General features: G+C 30.9%; 5 protein-coding genes across 6 annotated transcripts; all 5 read left to right on the top strand.

Annotated features, from left to right (window-relative positions):
- Positions 1-25: 25 nt before the first annotated feature.
- On the top strand, positions 26-5,259 carry LOC139086809 (uncharacterized). Of its 2 annotated transcripts, XM_070635408.1 has the most exons (9): positions 26-364; positions 426-591; positions 763-1,012; positions 1,623-1,729; positions 1,869-2,680; positions 2,738-2,876; positions 3,180-3,450; positions 3,838-3,950; positions 4,680-5,259. In XM_070635408.1, the coding sequence occupies exons 5-9, from the start codon at positions 2,279-2,281 to the stop codon at positions 5,051-5,053; spliced, it is 1,299 nt and encodes a 432-aa protein (XP_070491509.1). In that variant the 5' UTR covers positions 26-364; positions 426-591; positions 763-1,012; positions 1,623-1,729; positions 1,869-2,278; the 3' UTR covers positions 5,054-5,259. The 2 variants fall into 2 exon arrangements, with proteins under 2 accessions (XP_070491509.1, XP_070491510.1); XM_070635409.1 differs by lacking the exons at positions 26-364; positions 426-591; positions 763-1,012 and having other exon boundaries at positions 1,019-1,729.
- Positions 5,260-5,669: 410 nt separating this feature from the next.
- Positions 5,670-7,460, top strand: LOC139086857 (uncharacterized). The gene is made up of 4 exons (XM_070635475.1): positions 5,670-6,048; positions 6,370-6,508; positions 6,572-6,842; positions 6,903-7,460. Exons 1-4 carry the CDS (start codon positions 5,698-5,700, stop codon positions 7,408-7,410), a joined length of 1,269 nt encoding a protein of 422 aa, XP_070491576.1. The 5' UTR covers positions 5,670-5,697; the 3' UTR covers positions 7,411-7,460.
- A 1,235-nt stretch (positions 7,461-8,695) lies between these two features.
- On the top strand, positions 8,696-10,664 carry LOC139086848 (uncharacterized). Its single transcript, XM_070635463.1, has 5 exons — positions 8,696-9,026; positions 9,452-9,587; positions 9,644-9,908; positions 9,967-10,073; positions 10,130-10,664. Exons 1-5 carry the CDS (start codon positions 8,703-8,705, stop codon positions 10,501-10,503), a joined length of 1,206 nt encoding a protein of 401 aa, XP_070491564.1. The 5' UTR covers positions 8,696-8,702; the 3' UTR covers positions 10,504-10,664.
- Positions 10,665-11,046: 382 nt separating this feature from the next.
- LOC139086797 (G-protein coupled receptor Mth-like) lies at positions 11,047-13,736 on the top strand. The gene is made up of 5 exons (XM_070635394.1): positions 11,047-11,460; positions 11,520-11,652; positions 12,738-12,996; positions 13,055-13,167; positions 13,348-13,736. Exons 1-5 carry the CDS (start codon positions 11,173-11,175, stop codon positions 13,734-13,736), a joined length of 1,182 nt encoding a protein of 393 aa, XP_070491495.1. The 5' UTR covers positions 11,047-11,172.
- A 5,429-nt stretch (positions 13,737-19,165) lies between these two features.
- On the top strand, positions 19,166-20,604 carry gt (transcription factor giant). Its single transcript, XM_070635393.1, has 2 exons — positions 19,166-19,268; positions 19,490-20,604. The coding sequence occupies exons 1-2, from the start codon at positions 19,235-19,237 to the stop codon at positions 20,602-20,604; spliced, it is 1,149 nt and encodes a 382-aa protein (XP_070491494.1). The 5' UTR covers positions 19,166-19,234.
- Positions 20,605-21,150: the final 546 nt, after the last annotated feature.

The raw sequence follows: 21,150 nt of genomic DNA, 5'->3' as shown, positions 1-21,150 counted from the left end.
AATTCATTCATAATTTGACATTCAAAGTGAAAAGATGAATTGGAATAAAATTCTAACAATTAGTTTTAGTGCTTTATACGTATTTCTGACATCATTGTTATTTTATAAATACCGGATCGACATTCTTTGTGGATATAAGAGTCGATGCTTACGATTTTGTTCAACAGACACTGAGAAATATTCAAATAAGGACTTATTTGATAGTTTAGTGAATAATAAGTTAATAACTTCGTATTCTAAGAAGTTTGAAGATGTGAAGATTTATCGAGGACTTCCTGAATGTAATGGAGATGTTATGAAACTTATAGAATATGAAAAAAATACTCAATACTCTTTTCTTGATTATCCGTATAGAATTTATGAGGTAGCAGTTAAGTCTATGTAAAGAACTAATATTATGATTAAGTATATTTTCTGTTCAAAAGGGTGGAGATTTACAAGGAGCAGAACAAAGTTATATCTTAAGCAGATACTGCATGGATAAAACTGAACCTAACGACGATTATCCTACTAGAAGGAATCTTTTGAATGAATGGATGCCAATGATTTGTACAAATAATGGAGATATGCACAAGCCAATTATTGTGACTAGTAAGACGGATTAAGACTGTTTACCAACTATTTGCTAGAGCTTGAAGTCGACTTTTTCTTATAAAATTCGAGCTTACTTCGAACTCGAAGTTGACATTTCCGTAAAAAATCCGAGCTGACTTCGAGCTCTACTTGCTAACATTCTAACATTAATTCTTTCCTCCTATATAGTGACTGCTACATCAATAATCATCCTGGCAATTACACTTCTGGTTTATCTGAGATTCCCTGATCTTCGTGACTTTAACGGAAAGATGATAATTTTCTTCTTAATATCAATGATATGCACATACTTAATTATACCTGGCATTGTTCAATTTGAGGAATTCACAAAATTACAAGCTCTGTTAAGAGCATTTGCATTTTCATCTGGAAATCTATGGATTAATGCTATTTTGATTAATATTTTCCTTAGATTCAGGTGAGATTTGGTATACTTACTTATTTCCTTTGCTGGGGCGCACGAGGGCACATTGTCGCGCGTAGCGGAGTGCCTAAACACCTATCCTTCAAAATCTTCTGCCAGTTCGGGATATTAAGGACTCTTGCGTCCTTTTCAACACATCCAATCCAAGAATTGTCGGTCTTGTATAAATTTTCAAAATAATTGATGAAAGCCTTCATGTTATTGAGAGATTTAAATGCATTATTGCCCAGTGATCAGTTTAAGTTATCAGACCGAGCGTTAAAGTCGATAAAACGGAGCTAATGCTTCAAAATCCCGTAACTGAAAAAAAACGGATTTTAGGTACCATATTGGCATTTTTGTGTCATGAAATCATGCTTTTTGCTTGTTAAAGTTCTAGCTCTCTAGGGTATTTGGTTGCTAAGCTCTCAAGACTAGCCCAGTCAATCAGCCAATCAGCCATAACTGTCATTTTCTTCAATAATCCACAAAAAAATCATTAAATTTCTTAACCGTCGACGCAATTATATAAATTTAAGAATTATCAACTACATTGCATCATTTGAACTTGTGCCATAAACATTCACAGATCATGAATAAAAATAAATTTTGAATTTATTCACAGACAATTCAAAACGAAGAAAACAAGAGATGATAATTTCAAGTCATATGCTACTTATGTGTCCATATTTACTGTATTTGCTGTGCTTTTCACATTTTTTGAAAGAAGAAGTAAGTAACTCAATTTGGTGATTGATATTCGTCCAAAGCTGCGGACCTGATTGTTAGTTACAGCCGAAATCTGCATGCCTGCGCATCTAGAACACAGCAATAAAGCTTTTGACAGAATCCTAATATTTAATAATTTCAGGAAGAGGATATTCCAGTCTATTCATCTCCATGGTACAATCATACCTAATTTTCAATGACTTAATAGTCATTATCATCACTTTATTGATAATCAGAAAGGTATCCAAACAAATTGACGTCTCCGAACGTCCACAATTTGAAAAAGAGAAGAAAATATTTTGGATTTATGTGAAAATTTATGCAATTATGTCCGTGACCTGGTCAATTCAGAATTTTGTATCATCCTCTGAGCCAAATCATTTTGGCAGCCTTATGGCTAACTTGATAATGCTGTTCACAGCCGTCAATGTGTCTGGATTGTTTTTGGGAAGGAAGAGAGTTAGAGAATTATTATCACAAACATGTCGCGGAACGGCTGTATAAAATAATTGCAATAAAAATATTATTTAAAATTGAGAATGTGTTTAATGCATGAGCAGTGCTCAAATGAGAGCTTTAATTAGCTATGAATTTTTTTTATTTAAATCGTCTCATTTAGTTCAGATTAATCAAAGTGTAAAGATGAATAAAAAACTTCTCGTGACTATCAGTGTGACTTTAATTTATGCTCTATTAATGGGCATGTTTTATTATTTTACTCAAACATCATATGGATGTCGATATTTAACACCATGCGTACATTTTTGTTCAGGAGATACTGAAAAGTATACAGATAAATATTTGATAGATCATTTTAAGGAAAGTAAATCAGCAAAAGAGTATTTAGAGGATGGATTAGCATTGAAGGTGATTAGAGGAACGCCATCGTGTGGAAAAATGAAATATCAAGCACCGAATGATAACACTAGCCGTCCTCCATATGAGTTTAGCTATGTGAGTATTGCATTTATTTATTTTTTCATACTTATTACGTAACGCTTCTATTTCCAGTACGGAGAAGTAATTATTAATAAAGAGAAATTCAATGTCAAAAGATATTGCATTGAAAAAGACGATGATGTCTATGATGGGTGGAGATTGATGACTTGTTATCAAGATTATTATGTTCAGAAAGGATTTCATGCATTAGGTATGTAAATATTTAGTATTCTTAGTTCTGAGAGTCGTTTAGTGAGCTGAAGATGATCCTTAAGAAGGAAATAAGAGAGCAACAGTCACGAGCATGCTCATCAAGTGTATTTAAAGTGAGCAAGCTCTTTGTGGGGACGATAGCTGCATCATTAATCGTATCGTATCGTTAGCAGCAGTAAAGGGCTCACGACTCGTTGTAAATTCAAACAAGGGGTGTATCCTATGATAGCACACTAGTGCATCCCATTTATCAACTTAAATCTATATTTACTAACAATTTTCAATTTTATTTCCTGTCTAGCTATATTCATATCAATCTCATTGTTTGGATTCACTCTGTTCGTCTACGCATACTTCAAAGAATTACAAGACTTTTATGGCAAAACAATAATTGCACTCATTGGATCAAATATATTAGCGGATTTATCAATTCCAATGTTTAGATATATATCAGCACGAAACTATGGAACCAATGACATTGCATTCCTATTGCTTTCAATACTAATAATGTGTCTACTAATGACATTGCTGTGGATTACTGTCATGATTGTACATTTGTTCATCACGTTTTGGTAAGCTTTTGTGGTATTTAATAAGGTATAGTTAAAAATCCTAACAGACAATGAAGATGCTCACTTAAAAGACCGTCCTTTCGAGTATAGCCAATCAATATACTTGAGCTTGTTCAGTTTTGTGAGCATTAGGGTTGTTAATTCCAGGATTGTCCGGAATCAATCCCGGAATTCAGAAAATTTCAATCCCTTGATTGAAAACCCTATTGAGCATGTTCTTTGCCTGTTTGACCAATTGACTTCATAAGTCGTCAATTAATCAAACTAATCCTGCCAGTAGCAAATCAAGTAAGTTCAATTGTTGATTAAAATTCCAAGGTTACGCAACTGATCTAGCTCAACCAGAATCTAACGTATGACTAACTTTGATATTGTTATTCTTTTCAGGAATTTCAAAAACAATACGAAAAGTTCCTTTGAATTTTCAACATATTCAATATTTGTGTTCAGTTTCGGATTGTTTTCTACTTTTGTGTTCATTGATAACTACCTTAGTTTTAGTAAGTATTGAATTTATATTAAAATATTGAATTTGAACCACAGTTGCAAAACATGTGTATGTGACAGACAAAAACCGTACAAATTCTTGATAATTTATATGGTTTTTGCCTGTCACAGGTAGGGTTGGGCAAATATACGTATATATACGTATATTTGTATACGTATACTGTATACGTATACAGATTTTTCAAATCCGAAAAAATACGTTATTTATTTTGTTAAAAATGATCTTAAATGCTCAAATTCGAAGTCAGTAGTGGTTATTACATTGTTTTCTCACATCCAGTAGCATTTAAATGTCCTAAAGTTATGATTAATGGTAAAAATTAATTAATTTTGTAAAAAAATAATTTTTTTCTGTTTACAAATTTTTGTTGAAGGTTTGAATTTTTTCGACCGTTACAAAAATTTTACTTTTTGACAATTTTAAGCTTTCTAATAACATTTTGTATGGAACACAAAATTATAACAGTTTCAATTTCATTGCTGTTCAATTTGTTACTAAAATTATTGTTATAATTACCAACTTTTATGACTTTTGATATGTAACGGAAATTTTTTGAAAAATCTGTATACGTATACATATACGTATATATACGTATAAAATATACGTATATTTGTATACGTATATATACGTATACGAATTTGCCCAACCCTAGTCACAGGCACTTGTTTTGCAACTCTGATTTGAACAAAATATTAAACTGATTCTCAAAACTTCCTTATAGCCAGAAGCGTCGACTATTTATCATTTATATACGTAGTCATGTTCCTTACTGATATCGTCCTGATGATCATAACTGGGATTAAGATTTTTATAACATCCCGTCATCTCGAGCACTCAGAACAAGCAAGATTTGACAACGAAAGAAATTGGTTCTGGATAGTTTTGAAATTATCGTTAATTATATTGACAACTTGGATTTTTGAAGCCTATATATGGGGAAAGAAGTTTGATATTTTAATTGATACAACTGGTGACTTATTACATCTGCTGACGGCGTCAACAGTTACAGCCATTCTTGTTGGAAGGGAAAAAGCTAGAATTTTATTGTTTCAAAAATATCGCGGAGTCAGTGAATTAGGAAGTGATTCGGCATAATTAATTTTATATTATATTACAATCATAATAATAATCCCGAACATCACAAGCCGATTAATCGATTTGACAGGATAAACTGGATGTAAAATGAATCAGTTAATAAGTCAGAGAGATGGCTTGGGTCCGAAATTTTGATTGACTTGCCGATTTGTGCTGTTCAGATACTTAAATAATAAAAATACAATAAAATACTTCTTACTCACTTACTTACTTTGCTTGTCGTACAGATCAATTGTGATCCATGGATCCTACCTCAGTCGGCGTCAATTACAAATTTCAAATACTTTGCCTTCCCTAAATCATCTAATTAATTTAATTTAATTTTATAAGCTTTACTTCAGGGAAGAGTTGCAAAACAGGCACATGTGACAGGCAACAACTGTACAATTTCTTAATAATTGCATGGTTTTGCAAGAAAAACCATACAAATTGTCAAGAATTTGTACGGTTTTTGTCCGTCTCAGGTGCCTGTTTTGCAACTTTGCTTTACTTTATGTGCTTTTTTTGAGAATATTTTGCTCTTGTGAGAAGATTTTGAATTTGCAGCAAGCAAACTCAATCTTTTAAAAGTGTAGAAAAATATTTTTCAACTAAGTATACGCACCATTTAATTTCAGTTTACATTCGTGTATTGAAGAAGCAAGATGAACAGAAAATTATTTATAACTGTTTGTATGATCACAGTTTACGCAATTCTTATCGGAAGTTTCGTCGAATTTCACAAGGAAAATAATGAATGTTCAAGGAACAAATTTGCATGCATTCGATTTTGTTCAAGCGATTCCATCAAATATTCAGATGAATTTTTGCTTGAAAAGTTTAAAAAATCTAAAAATTCAGAATATGTGAAAAAAGATGTTAAATTATTTAGAGAAGCTGAGAATGTGAAAAAAGAATTTAAAGTATTTAGAGGAGTTCCAACATGCGGTGGAACTGTTTTTTTGGAACCTAAATATAATGAATCATCAGATCGCGCACCTTACAGTATTGAACATGTAAGTACATTCCTGAATATGTTAATCTATGTAAAGTCCTGTCCCTGGGTTAGCGTAACTTTAAATTCTGCCGGATTTCAACCTAATCCGACATAAATACCGTCTAGCCGATCTTTTTGATCGATTTATCATTTTATGCTATACGGGATGAAATGTCAAGTTTGTAGCTAGACATAACGTCAAAAATCGATTGAAATCATTCATCACAGTGTCGTCAGGACAACATCGTGTCTAAGCTGTATCATAGCAAACCCGTTGCGCTGTTCCAGCTAATTGCAACTTATTTCACTCGAATAATTCATTCTTAATCATTTAATATAGGATGGTATAGCAATGGACAATTTAGAGAAATATAATCATCAAAGATATTGTCTTGAAGAAGCAGATGATGTCTATGATGGCTGGAAGTTGTTCATTTGTGACAAAGATGTTTATATACACCGAATATTGAGTATAATAAGTATGAACATGTTATAGATTTTTTTAAAATATGAAAGTTTTAATGCATTTTAAATTATTCCAGTAATCATCCTGTCAATTACATTGTATGGATTTGTACTGTTTGTGTATTCGTACAACAAAGATTTGAGGGATTTTCACAGAAAATGGACAATAATTTTGGCTATAATTCAAATTTTTTCACATCTACTTTATCCATTTTCGGTTTTTGATCGAACGCCTAATTATTTCAACTATAGATTTATGAATAAAATGTATTATTTATTCGAATTGTACCTTATGATGATAATCTTATGGATCAATGTCATGATTTTTCATTCATTCTTAACATTCAAGTAAGTTCTTAAGTTTTTATTGATAAATTTATTTATAATTTTTGATATTTTTTGATTAAGGAACTTCAACAAGGATCGAAAAACTGTTCCTTATAATTTTTCAATCTATGCTTTTGTCGCGATTGCTATTATGATACCATCTGGAATATTACTACAAATATCTCTTGAACTAGTTGATTGTAAATTGCTTTATCTATTCATCGCTACTCTTGGTATTGTCGTCTGGATTTTTACTACATTCAATGTCTACAGACTATCCAAAAATCCAACTAATGCAGATCATGAAATATTTCGTATTGAAAAAAAATGGAATTGGATTTGTTTTGAAATAACTCTTACAATTTTTATAACTTGGTTTTTAAAGTCTTTTGAATATTCTAGGAATTTCAGTATATTTGAATATGTTACTTCTGATCTTATTCTCCTATTTGGCGCAATAACAGTAACGGTCATCTTAATTGAACGGAAGAAAGTCAGAAATATAATATTTAGAAAAAATCATAAAGTTGCAGACAAAGTTGCTGAAGAATCCAGCAATGAATTTCATAATAAAGAGTGTACAGTTTAAAAATTATTGGATATTGTTATGGATTGTTATAATTGCAATAACCAACTTAAAATAGGTTTGGTAATGTTGTCATTTGCCAAATCAAATTCTAATAAATAATTTAAAATTTAAAAAATTCTTTTCGACTTTTTGTGTTTTTCTTTTGTTTATTAAATGAGTTTGAATCTGGTTTAGGAAGTACCTTTGGGAATATATTTCAACTTAAAGTGGCAATGATCAAGTTGGTTAGGCAGTTGGACAATCGACTCAAAGGTCCCGGCTTCGATCTCAGAGAAAGTCTAGTTGGATTCAGGTGTTTTTTCCAACTCGATTTGTGTGATTTGCGACACACAAATTGTGGCTAGGTCAGTTGAATTGATATGCCCTGGGTCATGCAGTCAAGAGAGTTCTTCTCAGTCAAGGTTTGAATACTATGACATTTGCTCTGTATGGATTCGGCAAAATCAGGCTCCCGGCTAGTCACCCTTGCCTTACGATACTATTTACTGACTTTACTCACACCGTTTGTCATTCACCTTTGGTCGTTGATCTCAACTTACAAACAACCAACACCGTTCTAATTAAAATGATTTCATTTCACCGTAAATTTCATTGAATATTAGTCATGAATCTATAATCAATTGTTTATCTGCAATTTTCTTGGAATAAATAAAATAAATTTAAAATTAGCATCACAGCAGATATCCGCTACCTCATGTGAAAGTCAATGTAGTGCATCGATTCGAGGAATTTTTCGATAATGTAAACAGTGCGAAAATTAAATTTTGCAAAATATTTTCTTCTCTATTCCGAAGATAAGAAGTGTTTTTACGAAATAATTCGAAAATTCGATGAAAATTTCGTTTAGTTTACAAGTCGATGAATTGATTCAAAATCTGACAACAGGCTATGATGACTATGGTATGGTACTGACTGGCTGGGTGAGGGACAATATCTTAGCAAATAAACATCATAGAAAGCACTCGTTTGAAGCATTAGCTCCGTGACATCAAGTTATTCCGGTATCAATTGGTTTGGAAGCCCAAATCCATATCTATGTATGTAAATTAATGATTTTTCATTTCATAAGCGTTGCTTTAAAAATTTAAATTTTTTTTTTCTAAAAAACCGTTAAATATTAAAATTCTTTGATTTGAATCTTACAAGATTAAATTTTGTAAGCAATTACTGATCGCTGGGACAAAAATGCGCTGAAGTCACTCGATAAAGTTGAATATTTTTGTAATTTTTTCTATTTGTAGTGAGAAGCGTAACAAAACTTTTCTTTTCAGTCATTAAAAATTCACCGAACAATGAAGATCAGTAGAAAAAGTATCGTAACTTTAATCACCGTATCGTCATACGTGATAGCATTTGGAATCTTAGCAAAATTAATGTTTGAAGATATTAAGTGTTTTCAACGCGGTTCATCATGTTTTCGATTTTGCTCGGATAATTCAGATGACTATTCAGATGAATTCTTGTTAACAGAATTCAATCAAAGTAAATCTGCATCGAGTATAAAACTTAGTAATGTCATTGTTTATCGTGGATATCCTCTATGTGGAAAAATGGAATTTTCACAACCTAATACAAATATTACATCTGATAGTCGACCTTATTCATTTAATCATCATGTAAGTGCAATTCTTACTGAGTATGGATTCTTGAGACTGAGAACAAGACTTCTTGTATGGTTCGACAATTGCATGCAAGTATGCGCATACAGTTCGCAAGTCTTGCATACAAGTGCAACAATTTCATGTAAATTCTAGCACTTGTTTGCAAGACTTGTAACTGTATGCGCATACTTGCATGCAATTGTCGAACACTACTTCCTTGTCTCAAGACCAAGACTTTGAGGTTTTGGTTTCGAACTCGAGATTAGTTGAAATCGAGACATCGAAGCAGAAATCGAAGTCGACTGGATTTTTGTATGAAAAGTCGACTCAGCTTCAAAATTCGAGTCGACTTCGAGCTCTGCTTCGAAGAAATTCCATGCAGTCTCGATCTCGGTCTCAGTTTGGGCCTCAATGACTAAACCTCAAAAAAATAATTTCAGGCTTCAATCTACATCAATGGTAAACATTACGACTATCGAAGATATTGCTTAGAAAAGTCTGCAAATGCACTAGATGGCTGGAAACTAATGATTTGTACTCAAGATGAACAAATTCACAAAATATTTCACTTTCTTAGTAAGCATATGCAATTTCTGTGTCTGCTTTTTGTCAATATTTCATTTTCTTTATAGCAATTTCCATATCAGTTGTCTTAAATGCAATGACGCTCTTGGTGTACATTTACTTTAAAAAATTGAGAGATTTTCATGGAAAATGTGCAATTGCACTTGTTATAAATCAAATGTTTATATACATTTTGAGTACCTGCGTTGATTTGTATGACTTTTATTATGAAGATGATCAAGAAGAAATTCTATTTTCAATACTGAAGCTGTTTGTGATAAACACTTTGTTATGGATAACAGTCATGATTCTACACTCAATGTTTACATTTATGTAAGTTTTGAATGATTTAAAATTATATAAAATTCACAATTTTTCTCAAAATTTTTAGAAACTACACAAATGAAACCGAAATTCCTTTTGACTTTTCAACTTATGCTGTCTATGTCATTAGTGCGACAATAATATCCGCAATTGTATTGCTTCCACCTTATTTTCGTGAGTTTAATGTTTAATTTTATTAATTATTTTAAAATTTAAATGAATCTTTTTAGATTATCAATACAGAACAGTGTATACAGCTTGTTTCATCATTAGTGTACTTGATGGTATTTTCGTAATTTTTACAGCTATTAAAATCTTTATCATTCTGCGAAATCCAGATTATTCATCAAATGCAAAATTCCATTACGAGAGAAAATGGTTCAGGATTTGTGTAGAACTAGCCACAATTTTCTTATTAATATGGATAGTTAAATATATTTTTCAGCATGTACAAAACAATTTTCTTTCATTTAATATGATCGATTTGTTAATGTTATTAATAGCAATAAGAACTACTGTAATATTTTTGGGAGACAAAAATGTCAGAATTTTGATATTTGAGAAGTTTCATGGAAATAAAATTGAAAATAAAGATGCTATTTAGGTGCTTTAATAGTTGGAAAAAAGTGTCGTTAGGCCAGCATGACTTTGGGGTGGGGACGAATTTCGACAAATTTGACTCGAATCCAGAGTAATGCCAGCCTAAGGACACTATTTTCGAATCTATGACACCAATTCGGAACTTCGGATTTAAACTTTAAAGAATGGATTTATCTAAAATTTTAAGATTTCAAATGTAATTCCAGAGTTGTCAGATTGGTGCCTATGGAAAGGTATATTGGCTTTTGACTTTGACTAGACTAGCATTGGTCAAACTTTTATTTTTCGCGGCACTCATTAATGGTAAGCCTCAACTCGGCTTCGACCTTAACCGGCACAAGGCACTAAAGGAACATTCATACACTAAAGTACAGTATAGCCTTTGGTTAGACTAGCCTTTGGTTAGAAGACAAATTAGCTTGCCTTTTAATTGATAAAGTCTGTGATAGTTTCTTGCCTTCCATAAGTTAGAAAATCGACAGATGACAACTCTGTGCGATCAAAATTTTAATTGTAAGCAGATTTTGTCATTCTCATTTATCACAAATGAGATTAGAGAGCATAAACTTGTTTTCACTCTCAAATTTAAAATTCAAACTAGTTTCTAACACAATAAATTTATTCAAATAATACAAATTCATCCCAGTAAGCGTGTCATAATACAACAAGCAAGATGAATAAAAATTTTATAGTTTCGGTCATTGTGATTATTATTTACGGCATTTTATTTGGATTATTCTTAAAATTTTATGAGAAATCAAATTATAATTGCCAAAGTAATTCATTTTGCATCCGAATTTGTTCAACAAATGAGTCACAATCAAATGATTTATTATTGAACGAGTTTGATAAAAGTGAACCTTATAAAATAACGAAGTCACGAATAAAATACCATGAAATTTTTCGAGGTCCTTTAACATGTGATAAAACGAGTTCAACATCAGAATACGATTTTGATCTAGTAAGGATACTTTGATTATTTCTTAAATTTCAAATTTCACATTTATAATTATTAATCAGAATGGTCGTGTGGTCGTAGCTGCAGTAATATATTATCACAGAGAATATTGTTTACAACATTCAGAATCTAATTTCAAAGAATGGATATTGAAGATTTGTGACCGCGATTACAATTATATTTTCAACGTTATTGGTATGTAAAAGCTAAATAATTCATTCATTCTCATAGAAATTTACATAGATTTAATACATTTCGAACTATTAGTCATTTTGAATATTACTATAAGAACACTTAATACATTGTAATAGACTTCTGATTAGATACGTAGTTGAAACATGTTATTTTCTGTATTTAATCTACTGAAATGGCATTTTAGATTATTAAAGAGAAGTTTTTTAATTAATATTAGAATTTTAGTCAAAAATTCATGGGTTCGAGACTAGGTTTCAAGAGAAACATTTTCATCTGCCCTTTCTCGAATCATATACAGTGGAATCATACACGACTCACCGTCTCCCTATGTTGTCTAAGCTGAAAATAATGTCAAAGGAGTGGATCTGATCCCACTATAAACTGTTGGTCTACTAAATGAAGTGGTCTAGCTTGCCCTCATTCGTTAAACAATTATTAGCTGCGAAACGCCCTAGCGCAGTTCTAGATCTTCATGATCTGAATAGCTAAAGTTTTTTTTAAATCGAAAACAAGATTGGCAGGCATTTGGGAATCCAGGAACCGATTTCACCGGTACTGGGAAGATAAGATACAGTATCGTGCCGTATCGCACCAATACCGAACAAATCGGTCCCAGACCTCCAAAAGTTCAAAAATCCACATTGGAGTCCTGTCAATTCCTATCAAAATTACTAATAACTTTTGAAAATTACACAATTTTACATGACTTGTTTCTATTAGATTCATTAATACAATTCTTTAACTTCTTCTTATTCAGGATACTTCATCTCAATATTTTTGCAAGTTGATATCTATGGAAAATTTATAATATTATTTGTGTTATCTTTGTCACACTGTACCAGTGGTGTACCTATACCGTACTGTACAGTATCGTGTCGTATCGCACCAATACCGAACAAATCGGTCCCAGACCTCCAAAAGTTCAAAAAATCCACATTGGAGTCCTGTCAATTCCTATCAAAATTACTAATAACTTTTGAAAATTACACAATTTTACTTGACTTAACCCGAGCTAAAAAAGTTTTTTTGACATTTTTTTCGGTATTAGATTCATTAATACAATTCTTTAACTTCTTCTTATTCAGGATACTTCATCTCAATATTTTTGTTGCTATTCACAACTATTGTGTATATCTTTTACAAAGAACTACGAGATGTCTATGGAAAATTTATAATATTATTTGTGTTATCTCAAATTGTAGCACTCGTATTGCATACTTGCTTTGTAATGAGTCAAGAATTTGATATTTTTAATCCGTTATACAACTCAATATTCCTTGCATCTATGATGAATATTCTGCTGTACATAACTGCTATGATATCTCATTCGTTCAACGTACTCATGTAACTATTTTCATTTTTAATTTCGAATTTATGCTTTAAAACTTAAATTTAATTACAGAAACTTTAAGAAGTATGGAGCAATTCCGTTTGAATTTTGGCAATATAATATTTGTATTTTTATCTGTCAAGTCTTCGTTGGAGTTTTATTTGTAGTGCTGTTTAAGACTTTAGGTAAATTTGAAATTTTATGTTACTTCCTGAGCTCAAAATCGACTCAGATTGACTCGACTAAATACAAAATTCAATTGGATGTGGATTTGAATTTTCAGTCGACTTGAATTTTGTTTCGACTTCCAGCTATGGCTAATTCTCTAAAACTATAGTAATTCTCATTCTTTACCCATTTTACAGATGTAGTCATAATATTGGCACTTCTATTTGTCTTCATCTGGATTACTGATTTCATAATTTTGATCATAACTGGAATTCAAATCTTTATAATATCTCGAAGACTTTCACACTCCGAACAGTCAAGATTTGATGAACATCTTAAATGGTACTGGATATGCGTAAAGCTTTACTTTATTATGCTTGTGACAATTCCGTATGAAATTTATATCTTCACGAGTGATTTTAACTTTTATTTCCTAATTTTGGCAAGTTTCATAAATGTCTTTACGGCATTTGTGATTACAATAACATTGTTAGGAAGGAAAAATGTTAAAATATTATTATTTAAGAAATATCGAGGGTTTATTGATGATGAAGAAACTCAAGAATTTGGATACTCTAATGATTAAAGTTGATTAAAATTTGTACAAAATGTATTTAATAAAAGATCATTAAATAATTAGTTGAAATACTGCTGGTTTTTTAATTTTACCTTCGAAGACAATGGTTTATGTGTCATGAAGATGACTTTTGTCCTAATCAAGGCATTGACACTCAAAATTGTTTCATCCAAAATAAGGATAACTTTTCATTCGTAACAAAAGTTCATTCAGATGAAATTTAGTGTCAATGGCTTGGTCCCAATGGATGATTTTGCTTTCTCCAGCACTGCACACTGAACGACCCAGAACGAATCACCTACCGAATAACCAGAAAACGCCTGAATTCAACTGGGATCGAACTCAGGACCTTAAAGACGACTGGCCGACTATCTAATCATTTAGACCACTGTCGCTTTTGCACTGCGTCAGAAACTCAAGACCAAAACCCCATATCCGAGTGTTTGTTATAACATCATTCATAAATTGCTGTTTCTGAATACCAAAGGTCAGACACTCCAAAAGTACAGGACTGTACTTGCTATAATTGTATGAAAAGCATAATAACTGTACTGTACTTACTTAAAATTTTGCATATAAATTGAAGAAGAACAGTACTTTTCATACAAGTTCAGTAAGTACAAAGACTACAGTACTGAACTTTAGAATGCCTAACCCTTGCAGAATCCCAATTCAGCCCATCGTCGTCGTCGTCGTCATCGCAAATATCATTAAGGAAATGTTATTGTAAAAGGATACATCTTATTTTAAAACAATAATCAAGATAAGCCAAACATGATGTTTCCACTTCAAGTGATCTTTTGTGATTCCGACACATGTTTCGTCTTGAGGAATATCATCAACAATTTTTCATTTCTATTTTTAAAATGCACAAAAATTTGTTGACTTTTTTTTCTCTTTTTCCGTTATTCAATACTTACTATTTATTAGACGACATAATCAAATATTTACATAGGAGTAGAGACATCGTCTACAAATTCATAAGTACCTCAAAAAACTGCACATTTTTTTTTTTGTCCATGCTGAATGGTATGGCACAAGCTTATGAAATAACATATAACAAAAACATATTCACAACTTGATTTCTTGTAATATTTTTTAAATATTTTCAATTCTGATGACCAATATTGGAAGTGACCTTCTGAGAAATTTTCATTTTTAAGAAACTTACTTAAAAATCTTTCGATATTTTTTAAAAAGAAATGCATAAGAAATTGAAATAACAAAAGGGTTGCAAAATTAGAAGAAAGAGCATTAGAAAAATACATAAAGCATAAATTTGCATTTTCATGCTTCTTATTTCTCTCGGACATTCTCAATGTTCTCTCTAGAGACATGACAAATGACATCAACATAATGCAATACATATGCAGTACATGAATAATGCAATTTTTATGAAAATTATTTTCTAATTGATTATCAACGGTCAAACTTATTTTTAGTGCCGTTAGAATCAATTTTTGGGTGTAATTAGGTTATAGAAAGTGAAAAGTATTAACTGTTTATTGCCGATTTTTTGTAATGCTGAATTACGACATAACGATTGCTTGTGACAATGTTTTGTAACTTGAATGACTAGCCTGATGACTTGTTTGTCATTACGAGTTTTATGTTAAGCATGAATAAATGTTACTCATCAAATTATATCGTAGTTCTTATTGGATCTAATTTTAATAGTAACTTAATTGCTTAATAATTAAATTTAATATGAGCTAATTCTGTATCTACGATACCTATCTACGAACCAATAATAGCGAAAATGCTTTTAAATGAAGAATTAACTTACTTTGCTGGTTGTACAGAACACCCGGAAGACACACGACGTAGAAATGTCCGAAAATCTAACTCCAGGCAATCGAGACTCTGATTTTGAGACATTTTCAAAGAAATCCGGCTTCAAGCTAGAGTCAAGTCAGCTTGGTGCCTGGATTATTGAGCTTTTCTACGCTATGTGCTTCCTGGGACAATTACAAAGCATAGATCACATTGCATACAATCTAATATGTAATTGATCATTGATATTCGGTTCGATATAACTTTATATTGCTGTAACTAAGCATTTTTCTTCTTAAAATTGTATAAAAAGCATTATACAAATGCCACGGAACAGAGACTTGTTCAATCGCTTTATTAACGCTCTACGATTCACAGTGGATCAATAGGAACCAATCATCATCATCATCATCATCAAATGCCACAGTAACAATACACGGTGCAAATAGAGGAAAATCCGGCCACAGGCCGACTTGATTCTGGCTTAAGGACGAATTTAATAGAAAATGCCTTCATGTCAGAATTACACTGTCCTGCAGACGGATTTTAGACCATTTCTACGTCATGTGCATCCGGAATACTTACAAATTCCAAAATCATATCATACAGCACAATCAAATGAGCAATTTACAACTCACTATCAGTTTAAATCCCTTCCTTCCATTCATAAATGTTTAAAATTTTAAAAATTTGCCGCTCCAGAAACTTTTAAAACAGACCGAAAATTATGAATTAACAGATATCCACATACCCATCTATATTTCATTGAAATTAAAAAATTTCTCATGCATAAAATTTTGAGACCAAAAAAATTCTTTCACAAACTCATTTTTCTCAATGAAAAAAAAAAGTAAGGAAGAATACACAAAAAAAAATGTCTAAAAATTATCACATCGGATTATGAAATTTGAATGCACGATCATTTTCCAGCCTACTAAGTTCTTGACCTTAAAAAAAGATTTTTTTAGGTAAAAGGATTATGGCTGACATAGTAAAGGATAAGCTTCAAAAAGAACACATGCTTCATAATATTTTTATCTGTTATTGCTTCATCAGAATGATGATACTTTCAAAAAAACTTTCTTTAATTTTTACTTGCATGAATCAAAAAAAAAAAAGAGTAAAAAGGGGAACCTAAGAAATAAGGCAATGAGAAATTGTAAGAAGTGTGAGAAGAAAAAAAAGCATTTAATCCACATTTCTTCATAATCTTCTGACAAAATATTCATCCCTTCAATTCTCTATTATTGCAAAAGTATTAATAATAGTTCAAAATGAAATGAAATAAGAGGAATATTGGATTTCTGTAAGTTGACATAAAGTGTATGGGCTGGCAAGTTTCTGACAATTGATTTTAAAGTTTTGATTCTCTTTTTACTGCTCGCGTTGGCACACTTTTGTGAGGAAGGTAAACAAAAAATGGTTTAAATTCAGTGGAAATCTGATTGTAAATATCAAGTGGATCTTTTACTTTAGAAATGGATGAAAAGCTTACCACTTTATGCATTGGATCGTTGTTTCTTGGTTTATTAGCAATCTCATCCAGGAATATTTGTTTTGACAGTTTTTTACTGTAACTTGAAACTCAATAAAATGAAATAATCGTAAATTTGATACTAAATTTTTGTTCTTCTTGAAGAAACTTAGTATACTTGATGTTCCTTGTCCTTTTCTGCCTTTATTTGCTGATTATAATTTGCTTTGACTGTAAATTCAATTAATAAACACCAAAAATACACGAAAACGTTTTTATGTCAAAAAATGTCCGGATTAACTAATCCGACTAACCTGAAGTTGGCTATGAAACTGGAGAAAATAAATGAAATCAATTTTAAATTTCAAATGATCGTTATTTCAGCTTTTTCATTTTAAATGCTTTAAAATCAAATTAAACTTCATTTCACGAAGAAAAAGAAAGTTTACTTCGATTAATAACATTGAAATATCCAAAATACCCAATATTATGGAAATACCTCGAACAACTCATTTTGCACGTACATTTTAGCAATGAATTTCCATTGCATGACCCTTATGGAATGAGGAAATGATGAATAATCAGACGTCATCTTCTTTTTTCAACCCTTCTCATAATCCACATATGAAAGTAGGAAAAAAAATAAAGAATATTTCACCCTCGTATTTAATCCGAATAATGCTCAATGGCAGACAACAATATAATCAAACAAAATGTGGAAGGATAGTTAGTTCCATTTTATGATGATAAATTTAATTGCAATATTCCATTATATTCTTTTATGTGAATTCTTCCTGTGTACTATAACATTGTGATATTGATTACAGATGACATGAAAATTACATGTGTCCCAAAGTAATATCTGAATCATCATCTTTAAATTGCCGAAGCCATAAAGAATAGAATAAGAAGGTAAAGGACATGATTCGGTGAATTGAAGAGCAAATATACACAATTATATACACAATTTTAAGGTAAAAATATTTTTGTGTGACAGCAAAAAATAAAATCTTTAAATAAGTTGTAAATTCATAGAAATTTATGACATATTGCCAATGGTCAATGCAGTTTTCATAGAGGATTAAGTGGGATGGTTCATCAGTGATGTATGATTTTTGGGTTGGAAGTATTGAAGACACATAGTCAGTTAATTTAAGATATAGATTGTTCATCAATGTCGTTTTAAAATTGATTAAGTTTAGTAATCCAGGTTTTGAGCTTTGGCACGAAGTCACGCAGAGGTCAACTGTAAGATCCATGGTTCAAGTTTTAAACTTTTGAATAAAATTCCTCGGATACTAGACTATGTTTGTTTTGGGCTTAAAGCTGATGATTAGACCAAAAATCCATTGAAAATGTCAATTTATGGATCCTATCTAAGCTCAACAAATTTAAAACTGAACTTTTGAATCCAAAACTACAAAGTTTAAGTTCAAAATCTCAACTCTATCCAAATTCAAACTCAAATTCTCAAAGAAAATCTAAAAAAAACCACAAAATTTGCAAACATCTAAAAACAAATAAACATTCCTAACTGAAGAACTCGCCCATCAATAAGACAATTTTTTTTTTTGTTTATCCTTTCTCTTTAAGTTTCTTTCACCCAGCAGTTCTTCTTTTTTTCAACCCTTGTTATTTCCCTTTTTCCTTTATTAACTTTCTTCTTTTTATTTCTTTGTATCTTCTGATTTTCTAATGAGACGAAATTATTCTGGAAAAGTGGAGTTCTTTGCCAAAATATTGACTTTATCTCGTACTTTATGAAATTGCTAAAATTTGATGATTTTGATTTGAAATTTCAAAAAACTTTAAATTTAATTTTGTAACAATTTGTAATTTGAACTTGAAATTCAATTAATAATTGAGTTTCATAATAAAACTATTGAAAAATTTCACTTAACATCACACATTTAACATTCTCCAATGCTCATTTCCGATAATTTTTCTGTCACACAACTCAAACACAACAGTACTCGTCCATTTGTTAATTCTCTCCATTTACTGCAATTCATTCTGCTCTCTGATTGGTTGAAAATTTTCATCGTTTCTCATTTTTCTCTCCATACTGGCCGAATGTGCATATAAAGAACGATGGACTAAATGATTTTTGGTCATTTCATAAAAAGTTGTAAAAGAGTTAAGTGAACAAGAATTTTAAACACGAAAAAGAGTGAAAAATAATAAATTATTGCTAAAATTATATTTTGGATTACTAAATTACACTAAAAAATATTTAAAAAAAACTTTAAAGTTATCGAAAATGATGACACAATTCATGATGGATTTAAAAAATGGTAAGTTGAATTTTATTTAATTTTAAAAGAATTTTTAAAAATTAAAAAAATTAAATTTTGAATTTTAAAAATTCAAAAAAATTGAAAATTTAAAAATTCAAAAAATTGAATTTTAAAAACTTAAAAAAAAATCAAAATTGAAAAATTCAAAAAAATTCAAAAAATTTCAAATTTGCAAAAAAAAATCAGAAATATTAATAAATTCCATTTCCTCCTTCCAGAACCAATCCAAAACCTCTTGCGAAACATGAAGTCAACTTACGAATATTCATTCCATCAACATCAACTCCTCTCAGCTGCCGCCATGGTCCGTCAAGTTCCAGAAGAAAGTGCATTAGATTTAACCAGCAAAAGACGTGATTCAGTTGAGTCAGAAACCCGAAAGACAGCCTCGCCCTCAAGTTTTGAAGAATCGCCAAATCATCACCAACAGACTCAATATTTACTCCACAATCATTTGGTTAAATTGACACCAGAACATACTGCACAATATCCACAACATCACTACAGTTATGAGCATTCATCACCTTCGACGACAGCAGCTATTAAAAATTCACCGCTTCAACTCTTTGAGAAGTTTGATGGAAGGCCAATAATCAGAAAATTGGAAAATCTTTCACCGCCACTCAATGACAATCATTTTGTCGCAAGATCACCAAGTCAAATGTACGAAAGATATGAAAATACAGAAAAGCCATGCTCACCTCCACAAATGGCTGATCATGAGGACAGCAGTGATGCACCAAATGGTACAATTTCAAATATTTCATCGTCAAGTTCTGTCGCATCCTCACAAAAATCACCAACATCTTCAAACTCATCGATGATGGTTGTTGGACGTGATGGAAAGTTATCAAGGCCATTCAAAGCTTATCCAAAAGATCCATTAAGTCTTGCTGCTGCTGGTTCGATTCTTGATCAAGCATCTGCTGAGAAATATGCAGTATTCAGGAAGAGAATGCTTGAGCAGATTCATGCAGCTAATGGTGGAAATCCAGTCATTAATAATCCAAAAATGAGAAGGATTTCGACAAAAGGAAGCAGTCCTGAGGCTAATAACAATGAGCCTGCATTTACAGCCACAGAAAGCACTCAAGAATCCTTAAATGTTTCAAAATCAAGCAATGGATTTGAGAAGGATGATGCCTACTTTGAACGTCGTAAGAAGAACAATGCAGCAGCTAAAAAGTCACGCGATAGACGAAGAATTAAGGAAGATGAAATTGCTATCCGAGCAGCATTCCTTGAACGTGAAAATATTGAATTAAAGTTTGAACTTGCAGCAGCTAGAAAACAATTGGCACTTTATGGTGTATCAGCTGGAATTACTACATAATTAGACTTTATATAGAATTAGAATATTTAATTTTGAATACTCAGGGAATGTTTATAGTAAGACTGATTGCGTGATAAGCTTTAATCAAATTTCTTTTATAAGATTGATTAAAAAAATTGTAAATTTTAAATGAGGAATGTGGAATTAGATTGTACAAAGGATTTATATGATAGTTAGGATTAAGGATAATAATAAATAATAAACATTTTATAAGACTTAAAAATAATATTTATTGAATTTATTTTAAAATGTTTTAAATTTTCAGGATTTTTAAAAATTTACAAATTTTTGTAATTTTTTGAAAATATTTTACAGATTTTAATTTTACTTTTTCTAAAGTCAATTGAAAACTTTAAATATCTTTTATGTATTATTAGGTTTAAATGACAACTTATGATGAATTAATTTGGAAATTTATTTTTAAATGCTTAATTAATTTTACTAACATTATAAAACTTAAATTTGCAAAAATTCTAGAATTTTCATTTTCAAAATTAACATTCTGTAAATTTTAATCATCACATTTTTATGCTAATTTCAACAATA

Source organism: Chironomus tepperi, unplaced genomic scaffold (assembly GCF_022539635.2).
Source record: "Chironomus tepperi strain 1889 unplaced genomic scaffold, CSIRO-AGI_Ctep_v1 contig_89, whole genome shotgun sequence".
Classification (NCBI taxonomy): Eukaryota; Metazoa; Arthropoda; class Insecta; order Diptera; family Chironomidae; genus Chironomus; species Chironomus tepperi.
The sequence above is the reverse complement of the archived record's forward strand: the minus strand, read 5'-3'. Positions and strand labels throughout refer to the sequence as shown.